The following is a 12162-nucleotide window of genomic DNA, read 5'->3' on the forward strand; positions in this document are numbered from 1 at the left end:
GGCAATAGGCTGAGGCAAACATTAGAAACACAGTATTGTCTTTCACCTCTAACAAAATTCTCAGAACTCTTTGAGTTCCCAGGCCTTAGATTCCCCCTTACCACTTTTTAAGATGTGGCTAAAATGTAACATGTCTCCAAGCTCTAGAGAAAAAGCCAAACCATAAAGACGATCGCAGGGATGTTCTCCATTTTGAACTTGTAGAAACTAAACAGTGTCCATAAGGTACCTGAGCTAATAGTGGTCCCAGAGGCCTCGCCCCAGGCCTGGTTAGCCAGAGGGCCTGCTTTGTACAAGCTCTGAGGAGCAAGCCCTAGCAAATGCCTCACCTTACAAAAGAAACAAACCATTTCTGCATTCTGTATAGTCTCTCCCACATCTGGGTTACAGTGCTTTTTTTAGCTCTGCTTCCCAGAGCTGAAGGCCATCTACCAAGCCAGACCATTCTGCCACAGCCAGTTTGGGTGATGATCAGAAAAAAGCACACTCCCAAGAAAGAAACACACTTACCCTCTAGCTTGTCAGTGTCCTTTGTGGAAGTGTGTCCTGAGGCAGTACCATCATTCACTTGTTGGTTGCTTGCCACGCTCGAGGAAAGAAGGGGACATCAGAGGCCAATCCAGACCTAAACACTCTTACACAACTTGGCATTTGACAGATAAGGGAACCAAAGGTCAGAGTTGAAGGAATTTGCCCATCCTGTAGAGTACCACTGTACCAAGGCTATTTTTTTGTCATTCTACTCCTCTTAAGGCATGAATGATCCTTGTTTATAGATGGTATATGGGCATGCAAAAAAAAAAAAAAGAGCAATCGTATAAAATACCATGTGTCAAGAACCTGATGGTGGTTTCCTTGCTGTTGTTGGGAGTCCAGTGGCAGAAACAATCAGGAGGGTCTTCATGAGAGAGTAAGGGCATCAAGCAAGAAATGGTGCAGCAAACAAAAGCAGGGTGGAGGCTAGCAGTGGAAGCACCAGTGTGGTGGTGGCACTGCAAAAAAATGTGTTTTAAAAAACAAACAAACAGGATGGTGTGCCTTAGTTAGTTTCTGAATGTAGACATGGGGAGGGAGAGGAAAGTGCAGGCACCTGACAAACTAAAGGCTAAAAGCTTCACTGCAGATTAAGTCTGAGTTGATGAAGGCTTTGGAAGTCTGCTTTAGAAAGATCAAGCAGTCAGTGGGAACGATAGTTTTGAGGGGCAGGTAGAGCCCACTAAAGCATGGAAAGAGAAATGTTAGGGACGCCTGGGTGGCTCAGTTGGTTAAGCAGCTGCCTTCGGCTCAGGTCATGATCCCAGCGTCCTGGGATTGAGTCCCACATTGGGCTCCTTGCTCAGCAGGGAGCCTGCTTCTCCCTCTGCCTCTGCTGCCACTCTGTCTGCCTGTGCTCACTCTCTGCCTACCCTCTCTCTGATAAATAAATAAAATCTTAAAAAAAAAAAAAAAGAAATGTTAACAAAGTGCTTGCACTTGGACACTGGAATCTGCAGTAAATTGGGAAAGGAAAGAATTAGGATATTGAAGAGTCAGTAACTGATGTGATACTGACAAAGAGAAGGCAGAGAAGTAGCAAACAAAATCAGCCATAGGGGGAAAAAGAATGAACAGTTTTTCCAAGGAAATCCAGATTCCAGTTTACCCTGAACCTTTCAGCAAAGCCTGAAGTCATTAGCATCCCTTAAAAAAATAAAAAACAAAACTCTTCATCATGTGACCTCAAATTTCCAAAGCCTGTTTGCCTGGCAAAAGAACTAGCAGATTCCAGAACAGACCAGTCCTCTTGGCCCATTACATCCCTACTTGAAAAGTTAACTTTCTCAAGATTCAGCTCCAGTGTGACTTTTTGAAAGTCTTTCCTGGCTCCTCCCCCAGACAGGAGCAAGCCCAGCCTTGGCTTTGCACCTACTATGCCCTCTATCCTAGAGAAACAGCTAGTGCAGTTGGACTCATCAGAGTCTGGTTGAGGGTTGAGCTGCATAATAAGTTACTCACTGGCTGGGGGTGTTAAAGAGCCATGGCTCTCATCTTGCTCCCTGACGATGTTAACTGCTTCACTCCTGTCACAAAGTCAAGGGCCCACAGAGTCCCACCTTGAGCCAACTAGGCAGTGCAGGTTGTGAGGCCTTTCATAACCCTGGAAAAGTCGGTTGCCAAGGGCTACTTACATAACATAGCTGTGTCAGTCTCTCCCTCCCCTTTCTCAGGAGAAGCAGCAGCAGCTGCCCTCGGACAGACTCCTGACAGACCCGCCCAATCCTGAAGAACCTGAGATCCTGATCATCACTGAAGTCCTTCATCAAGTAACCCCACTCTTCAGACATCCCTATCACCCCAGCTGGCCAGACAAGGGGCAAGGAGTCCAAGGTCACTATACCTCTGAGGAAGACACACAGTACAGTGCTTCAAGCCTACCACCTTCAAAAGCTCTCTTAGCAGAGACAGGACAACTCGTGGATCTGTACAAGATGCTGGGGAGCAGGGGCTCTGACTCAAAGCCAGGACACCTAGCGAGCCCCTTGACAGTTCTCCCAGTGGACTACCTTCCCACCCATGAGGGATACTTACCTTCCAATATAGAGTATCTCCCTTCACATGAGGTTCCTATAACTGACCCTATGGAAGAACTAGAACCTCAACACATCTCTCTTTCCATTTTCCCTTCAAGTTCCCTTCACCCACTCACCTTCTCTTGTGACAAGAAGCTGACTCTGGATCGGTTAAAGATGGGATGCAACTCCCTCATGCTGTAAGTGGTGAAGTTTGGACAGTCAATGTGTCCCCAACCCTGAATGTGTCCCACCTCCCCAGACTTCTACTCCAGTGGCCAACACCTCTAAGGTGCTACCATCAGGTTTGCAACTAGAGGGCAGACAAGCAGCTCAGGATCAATCTTGGGAACTGAGAATGGGCCTCTACCCAGATACACATCTTGCCTTCTCTAGAGGGCCTTGGGATTATGGGTAATCCTTGAACAATGTGAGGGTTAAGGGCACAAGCTTAAACCAGCATATTTTTTTGACTCCCCAGAAAGATAACTGTTGGCCTGATGACCACTTTTATTGATAACCTATTTTGTGTATGTATTATATACTGTATTCTACAATAAAGCTAGAGAAGGGGGACGCCTGGGTGGCTCAGTTGGTTAAGCAGCTGCCTTCGGCTCAGGTCATGATTCCAGCGTCCTGGGATCGAGTCCCACATCGGGCTCCTTGCTCAGCAGGGAGCCTGCTTCTCCCTCTGCCTCTGCCTGCCACTCTGTCTGCCTGTGCTCACTCTCTCTCCCTCTGATAAATAAATAAAATCTTTAAAAAAAAAAAAAAAAAAGCTAGAGAAGATGTTGCAAAAGTCATATGAAAAATATATTCATAGTACTATACTATATTCACTGAAGAAAATCCACCTAAATAGACCCGCACAATTCAAACCCATGTTGTCCAATGGTCACTTGTACACTGTGTGCACCTAGACTCCAATCTGGTTTCCTACAACTTCTTGGCTCTGTCGGGAAAGGGAAAGGGTAGAGTTCAAACCAAGCCTCTTACTTGCAATCACTAACAGTGCAGGGGACTGTTCACTCAACAGTTTATAAAGCAGCTACTCCATAGCAGGTCATACACCTAGGTCAGTAGTATCCGATAGGCCTAAGGTAGAAATGTTTATATATCTTCACTGTTCAACGCAGTAGATATGAACCACATTGGCTATTGGCCACTTTGGAATTTGTGTAGTAGAACTGAGGGAGTAAGCGGATTTTGACTGTTATTAGTTACACATGGCTAGTGGCTACTGTACTGGAGGGCACAGATCAAAATGACGGATACACCAGTAAGCATTATAGGGAGTTTTCAAAACAGATCAACCCTGTTTTACAGATAAGGACATAAAAGTCCCCCCAAGATGGTCGTGACTGTCCTTATGAAAGCCTACACAAATGTACCTTTTTCCTATTGTTTCATCATCACCCACTTTCAGTGAATCAAGAGCAGCTTTATGGTGGAAAGTTACCATAAACCTTCCATGAAGACCCTGGGCTAACAGCTTTCCCTCTCTGAAATCCAGTGTCTTGGAAAGTAGTGGGCCAAAGGCTGACACCTTGTTTCTTCTTCCTTCTGCTGCAGCAGCTGTTGCCTTCAGGATCAGGGCTGTCTCAGGGTCTAAGACCCAAATCACTAAGGTTACACTTGTGTCATCCCTTTCGCCCCAAGTCATCCTATTTTTCCTTCCTCAGGAAGACGGGGCTGGACTTCAAGTTGAGCCTATAAGATACTTTTTTCTCAGCATGAACTTGGAACATATGTTTTACTCATTTAAAACTGTGGCCCTGATTTGTCCCCCTCCCTTATTCCATCATGCCTCTGTCCCTTCACTATAGGCCCCTCTGCAAAGCTGGTAGGGAAGTCTTTCAAAATGCTTAGTGCCCTTCCCAAATAGGAATAAAAGTCCAAGAACCTTTTTCTTAAATTCCTGCCAAGCCCTGGAGCCTACTCCTTACCCTGACACCACCCCAAACATGGGCACTGAGACAGTGTTGGTTATACCAGATGTCCCTCAGAGCTTTAGAAATTGAAATCGTGAACATCTGCTATGCATTTTCATATTTAATTCTTTATCTATACCCCCGGACACTCCAAACATACTTAGTTTCCTCAGGCTTTCTTTGAAAAGCTTAAGTTCCTTCCTTACATCTCTATTCTCTATTTAAGTGCTAAGAAACATGCTCACTTCGGTAGCACATATACTAAAATAGGTGCTAAGAAACACCTTCACACATGGTTTCTTCCAGCTCAGCAGCTTCAGTGTTGGCTTGTCTATACCCAGGATTTAGTGCCCCATGTTTGACTGTTTAAACTGGGTTGTAACAGACAAGGCCACCTCCTTAGAAGCTGGATAACTTACCACCTCTTGACAATGGAGGCAAGCTTCTCTTCTTCTAATACCTGCTTTATTTATCTCTGATTTTGATTGCCTGATATCCATCTTAGACATTCATCCCCTCCCCCCTTGGACCCAACACCCAGCTCCAATCTTCTTATTTTCCCCTAGAGACTTTTTCCTGTCTTTGGGTGATAATGCACTTGTTTTCCTAAAAAGTAAAAAAAGTTTTTTAAAAAGTCATTTAAAAAAAGACAGACCTCCTTGATTCCTAAAGGCTCCTTCTAAGACTGCAGAGGTCTCACCCCCTCATTGCTTCCCTAAGCATGATGCCCACTTACTTCTTCTACTGGACTGTAAATAACATGAAGGCAGGGACGATGGTAATCTGCCTTCCCAGCACCATGCCTGTTTCAAAGTAGGCCATCAATAAAAAGAATCATCACCTGCCACTATCACTTGTTCCTTCTATTCCAGAAGCCAGTCTAGCTGTGCCTGCTTCCTCTTTATTGGGACAACCGAATTTGTATTTGTTCTTCACTCCCAACATTCTACCCTACTGTTCATTGACATTACTATATAATACATGTAGCAGTAGCTCTTAAAGATCTCTTTGAACTTTAGCTGCTCACTTTACCAGATAAAATACCCTCTTCTCATGAACAGTAGAGGATGGGTAACCATTGTCCTGCCCTTGCCAAGTAGTTTTCACAATCCCCTCATCCTGCAGATGCAGTCAAAATACCAAGTCAGGTTGCTTCCTTTAACCAGGACTAGGTGAGGCTCATGAATACTCATATGCTCAGTTTTTATTACTCAGGAAAATTACCTTTGATTTCAATCCTCATTCCTTCTACACATCCCACAGCCAACCCAGAAATCTCTGCTCCTTTGAAACACATCAAATTCCTTATTCTCTGAGACCTAAATACCACAAATAGAGTTCAAGTTCACTCTTAGTGGATACATGGGAGTCTCCACCACTAATTCTGGTACAGAGATCCTTATCTTAAATTGCCCCTCAAAAGGGCCCTCTTTCCCAAAAGCCAGAGATCCTATTTCCTGGGCCTGTCTTCTTTTTTGGCAATAAAGTCTAACTAGTGTTATCTAGTTCTTTCCCTTTACTGACTTTTCCCTTCCATTCTGTCCTAATTTCTCAGCTTCCATTAATAGCCCACAGCTGCAACTCACCAATGCCCTGAGGCCAGTCAAAGACATGCCAAGCTAGGCACATTCTATTCTAGTCAATCCCTTATGTTTGATTCTTGGTTTTTCTCCATTAGCCTCTTTTTCCTTCATCTGGTACAGTTGTGATCTGTTCCAATATTGCAGCTCAAACATTCCAAAGGAATCCCATTTTTCTCTTCCTGATCTGAAGAACTCCTGGACATTCATATTATCTACCCTATGAAAGGCTGATAGGTGAACTCTAAAGTAAAATCACTTCTCTAGAATAATTAGAGAGCAGAAAGGTCTCTTTCCACTAATAAAAGGTAAGTAAGTCAATCAACTGGCTGTCAATAGAAAGGAGTCAGATCTTAACATCATAGCCTAAATAAGAATAAACTAATAATAAATAATTAAAATTTTGCAAACACTTAACACCAAATAAGATAAAAATATTTGCAATATATGCCCAAAATAACTTAGGTGTTTTTAAGAAATCAATATAAAAGCCAACACTAAAGAAAAATAGACCGAGCCAACTCAAAATACATGTAACTGCCCAAGAAACATGAAACAATCACCTGTAATCAAAGAAATGAAAGTTAAATACCATTTTTCCACTTACCAAATTAGCAAAATCAAGGGGAAAATTAGCCAGTATTAACCAGAGACACTGGTATTCACAAATAGCAATGTTAGCTGGCTCCTTTTGGAAGGCAGTTGGGCAATAATATTCAGTAAAACTAGAATAAGTAACTCCACTCCTAGCAATGTAGACTAAAGAACAGTATAAATTAAGTTGGATCAAGGACTTATTACAGCATAGATGAAAATGGAGAGGGGCCTAAATGCCCTTCAGTAGGAACCTGGTTATAGCACAATCCATATAATGAAACACTCAATTTCATGGAATCTGATTCTACCAGTTTTCAGATACACCATTACTTTACGTTCTGAGTAGGAAAAACTGCTAATTAAACTGTAATATTTCATCAATTTCTATGATGGACGTTCCCCCTGCCCCATTTTAACATGCCTGAAATTTGAATGGATTATAGAACTGCTGAAAAGCATACTATACAGTCTTTATAGAAGTATAATGATACTTGACATGGAAACGGTTAGTTACAAAAGGCTGAAGACAATCCTCTCACTTTTTATAAAAATCAATGCAAAAACAAAACACAACAAAAACTGGAAGAATATACACCAAAATGCTAGCGGTTATCTCCAGCCATAGGTTTTTAAATTACATTTCTGCATTCTTTTCACCAAATACTCATTACTTTTATAATTGGAAAAAGTCAGTAAAATATGAAGTATTACCAATTTCTTTCCGAAGACTTGAAACAGTGGATCTAGAGACAGACCCTACTGAGCACTTTAAGCCCATGTCGCTTTCATCCTCCACCGTGTCTGGCACTTTCACTGACTCCTGTCAGAAGGCACAGCAGAAAAGGCAAAGTAGATGACACACTCAGTGAGGGTGGTTGTTGGAAATTTTAGGGTAATAACTTAACAATGGTTCTTGGAAATACAAAGTTTATACGACAAGCCAACGTTTCCCAAATCCCCCTTATAACAAAAGTAACAATCAATAACATCTAACACAGTCCTTACTACATGCAATTTTGAAGGGTGTAATGCAGCACTCAAACTATAGAAGTGGGAAACAGAAACCACCTCCTAAGTCACATAACTAGTACTTGATACTGAACAGTCTTGTTCCAGAGCATAAACTTTACTGTGTAATTACTTCCTATATAAGATTGCTCTACAAATTTACATCAACTGATGTTTTGACTAGAATTGACTGTTAATGCCATAAAAATCTTTGATTCCTATTTTTACTAGGTAACCAAAAAATGGCATTTCCATATTTCGTAAGTTCTAGATTACAGACTCTTGAGAAAGCTACCTAAAACCATGGTAAAGCTCAAATGATCAGAAAATATCTGGCACTCCTGAATTTGCAAATCTATCTACCCAGCTAATCTAAATCCTATAATAGAAGGCAGTTAGGCCACAGAAAGGAGGTAACACTCCCACTAAAGCCCATTATTTTAAAGAATTGATAAACTGAGTTAAAGCTCTAAGTACCTTATATTTTTAAATAGAAAAATAACCAGAGCAACGTGTTTTCTGTTTAATTAAAATAGCTATTACCCAACCCAACTTACCTATTAATTTTTTCCACAAAGGCTTTCTTGGGGCTGCATTTGACTTTTGTTGTGTATGTGAATTGTTTTTCCTCCACTTTGTGGTGATTGGTTCCACATTTTGCTAGTGGTCATTTATTTATGGCAGCAAACCCATTCCAGTTGGTTGGAAACCAACCAGTTGGTTCTGCTGAGATTTCCAATCACATCTCTAAGTGACATACAAACTTACTCATGTGCTGTCATGGGTTCCCTTTAAAAATAAATTCATGCCTCTTTTTAATTTCCACAAATTTAAGTATTTCTTCCATAAGAGACCCTGGCCTTACTCCTGGCAAAAAAATGTAAGGTGATGTTCAAAATACCCTTCCCTTGCCAATTTCAGACATTTGACTATCTGTAAGTTAATAACAGGACCCCAAAGAAATACTATAATAACTATCAGGGGTTTCTCAGAGAATAAAAAAAACTGTTCCCAAAAGCCCTGAATTGTCACTGCAAAGGCCTGAACGCCCCATAGCAGGATACTTTTACTAGTTCAAAAAGCTGCAGAAAAAAAAAAGAAAAAACCTTTCAAAATCGGATGAAAACCAGTAACATAAGACACTTGTTCTTTGTGAAAGAAAATCTCAATTCACCTGCTAAAATGGCAATCCTAGCAAATGTGGCCTGTTAGGCAGAGGGCGCATTTTTTGTGCCACCTAAACTAAGGAGCCTGAAGACAACCCATCCCTAGTCCTCCCCAAACAAAAACTCTCAAGGTGAAAATAGGGGGTCATAAGGTATCATTTAGAAAGAGAAATCTTACTTTATGCCATCATGAATAAAAAAAATCACTTGCCACCTTTCCACGACACTGCATAAAATACTTTTCCTAAAGGTCCTCTCCTCATACTTGCACTACAACTTCATTATGACTAGATTCCTTTCCATTCCTATACACTCCCTTTAGTTTAGCCCTCCTGGTCTATGGTAGGGTAGATTTCAAAGCAGCTGCAGACAGTTTTTAGAAAACACCCACTTTGACCTGCTTGCAATTGACTAAAATAACTTGCAAGGATAATTAAGTCATAAGTCATTTCTCCAACTACAGATGCAATCTTCAAATCAATTCAGATTTCTTTCCTCTAAAAATCTGCAGTTATTTTTAAAATCTAGTAACTCTTAAGTAGCAAGACTGATGATGATCCTGGAAAAAAGGGGAACATCAATGCCCTCCCTTAACTGGAGGTGCTTATTTCAGTTCTTCATCAACAATATATTGGCAATCTTCTAATAAATCTTGCCCATTTTCTCCTGAAAGGAATGTCTTCTCAGATTCTTAGCATTACACAGCATCAAATGCCCTTCTCCACTTCAGTCAACATGACTTCCAGAGTTCCACCATGACCCAAGTGTGTGTGTTGGGGGGGAAGGGGGGGATCTAATTGTTTAAAAAAAAAAAAATACTGGGTTTTGTTAATATAGTGACTAAATGCCCCTTATCCATTATGAATAAAATATACCTGCTAAATTATGCTGATTTCCTTCCTAGTGACCAGTAACAGGTTGCAAAAGTACCTTTATCCAATCCATTCTTCTCATGCACTCTTCACTCTTTAGTCTTTAGTACTTAACACCTCGGTGACTATGTATATAAAATCATGCTGAAACAAAATCTGTAATTTCTGGAAAAGTTCTTCCTTTACTGGAAAAACAGTGTAGAAGCTTCACTGGAAATTCAGTATTTCTAGATCAAAGACAAACCAACTCTCTCTCTAAACAGAAAAGTATCTGTTTAGTTCAATTCACCAATCATACTGGCAACAGCATTTTCAGCCAACAAATTGGAAGTTGGCAGGGTGGGTGGGTGGCAACAACTACCATCTTCTTTGATGTGTTTAGCCATCAATTTCTGTAACCACTTCTTGCAGTCTCAGCACTTTGAGTGAAGTTGTCAAACAAAGAAATATTTCACTATAGATTATTACACCCAAGGTGTAAAACAAAGAATTCAGCAAATTGACATTATTCATCACCTAATAAATTTTAGGTCCAAAGTAACAAAACTCTCTGCACTCAAATGTCAAGAACCACATTTAGGTGGACAACTTTATAAGGAATCTTCATGCTAGGCTGATGAAAACCAGTGCCATTTCTTCAAATTAAGACAGCTCTTTAAGTCCTAAAATTTTTAAATGATCAGCTACAAATGCAACTGAGGGTAATATAGTGTAAACAATACTGTCCATTTCTAGTACTCAGTTCACCAAATATCAAAATCCTGAATATTAATTAGCCCTTTGCTCTCCACCTTTCCGAACCATTAACACTTTATACAGCTATTTAAAAAATAAAACCGTTCTCAAGACCAGGTCAGAGCACCAGAGCACCTCTCTCAACACCTGGTATCAGTTATCCAATAGGTTTAAAAAATCCATAACTAATCACAATTATTAGTTATTATTAAGATGTTGTTATCACAATTATCTTTATATGTCTTCAAGCATGAAGCTCAGCATACACATAAGCATACTAGGAAATACTACACCCTGCCAAGTAGGCAGCAAAACGGACAAGGTTAACAACTTAAAACACTTACGTACCTACATAATCAGTAACACCTCAAAAACATAATTTGGTAATTTCCTAACTTCTATGGGTCATTTTTCATCTTTTCTTTCCTTCCATTTAGCAATACTGACTTCTAGCTATTTACAAGGTAATCAATGGCACAAAATCTAAATTCTGCCCAAATGAATATACTTCAAAAGCAGTTCTGAGAAACTCAGTCATCAAGAAGCAATTCAACCCCAACTCAACCTATGGAGTTCATGAAAAAAGACATTCATTTTCACACCTATACAAAATGCTCACAAGTCTCACCTCACAGGAAAAACCCATTGGAACAGTTTAGCACTGACAAAACGAGTACTAAAAATAAAACATTAAACTGCAACCACGGCATTAAACATACTCGCAGCAAATTTATATTTTCCTAAAGTTTTCAGGACATATATTTAAAATTACAAGTTATATAATCTTTCTTAAAATAACAAGACCATCTTTATTAAATGTTACCAGGTATCGTGCCCTTATTCTGATTGTAGAAGTTAAGAGGTAACTTGATTTAAGATACTTCTAACTTCACAACTTCCCATGGCGTAGGATGATTTAATTTGTACCTAGAACTAAACTTTCATTTGAAAGAACTCTTTTATGTTGACCTGGGAATGACAGCTTAGATCAGGTGTCAGGAAATATTTTCTATAAAGAGACAGATGTTTTAAGATTCGTGTTCCATCCATCTTTTGTATAGGAAGCTTTTAACCCTTTAAAAATGTAGAAGTATTCTTAGCTCATGAACTGTACAAAAACAGGCCAAAGGCTTTAGTCTGGGGACTCCTAACTTAGATGTACAACTTATTTAAACAGTACTCATTTCCAATGCCATCATTCTGAGGCCAAAATCTTAGTAGCTTCACTAATGTATTTTTATATCCTACTAATCATTTCCTGAAATTGAGCTTCTCACCCTTTAGTTACAATTTTTCTTTCCTTATATTCCTTGATTTAATGAATTCCTCCAAGCCTGAAACATGCTTACTTCAATCAGTCCTTGTACATCATCTCTATTTAACCTAAAATTCAAGTGGGATTTTTTCAACGTGAGAGAACATGACCAAGGTAAACCTAAGCTGAACAAAAAGAGACCACCCAAATTTCTAAAAGCTGCCAGTCAATACAATCTAAATGCTAAAACTTTTGACAATTTTGCAAATCACATCAAAAAATTAGTTTAGTAATTACTAGGTCTGAAAATTTGGTTAAGAGATCATTTTACAACTTTGTCACTAAACATTCTGTAAAGTGTACTACTAATCACACTCTGGGCTTTTTCCAGCTGATTTGGAAATGTGGCTTTTATGTTTTTACTCACTCAACACAGGTTAATTTCAAAATTACAAATGTATGGGTTAAA

The 12162-nt window shown here is 39.9% G+C and overlaps 1 protein-coding gene across 13 annotated transcripts in view; it reads left to right on the forward strand.

Annotated features, from left to right (window-relative positions):
• The window catches only part of IL12RB2 (interleukin 12 receptor subunit beta 2), an 80987-nt gene extending 77867 nt beyond the window's left edge, over positions 1–3120 (forward strand). For 11 of the 13 annotated variants that reach the window (XM_082686424.1, XM_082686416.1, XM_082686428.1 and 8 more), the window contains one exon: positions 2208–3120. In XM_082686424.1, the coding sequence (XP_082542550.1) occupies positions 2208–2753 (546 nt within the window). In that variant the 3' untranslated portion in view covers positions 2754–3120. The remainder of the gene's footprint in view (positions 1–2207) is intronic. The other 2 variants (XM_082686423.1, XM_082686421.1) reach the window with 2 other exon arrangements.
• The last annotated feature ends 9042 nt before the right edge of the window (positions 3121–12162 follow it).

This window comes from Mustela nivalis (assembly GCF_964662115.1).
Source record: "Mustela nivalis genome assembly, chromosome: 10".
NCBI classification, from domain to species: Eukaryota; Metazoa; Chordata; class Mammalia; order Carnivora; family Mustelidae; genus Mustela; species Mustela nivalis.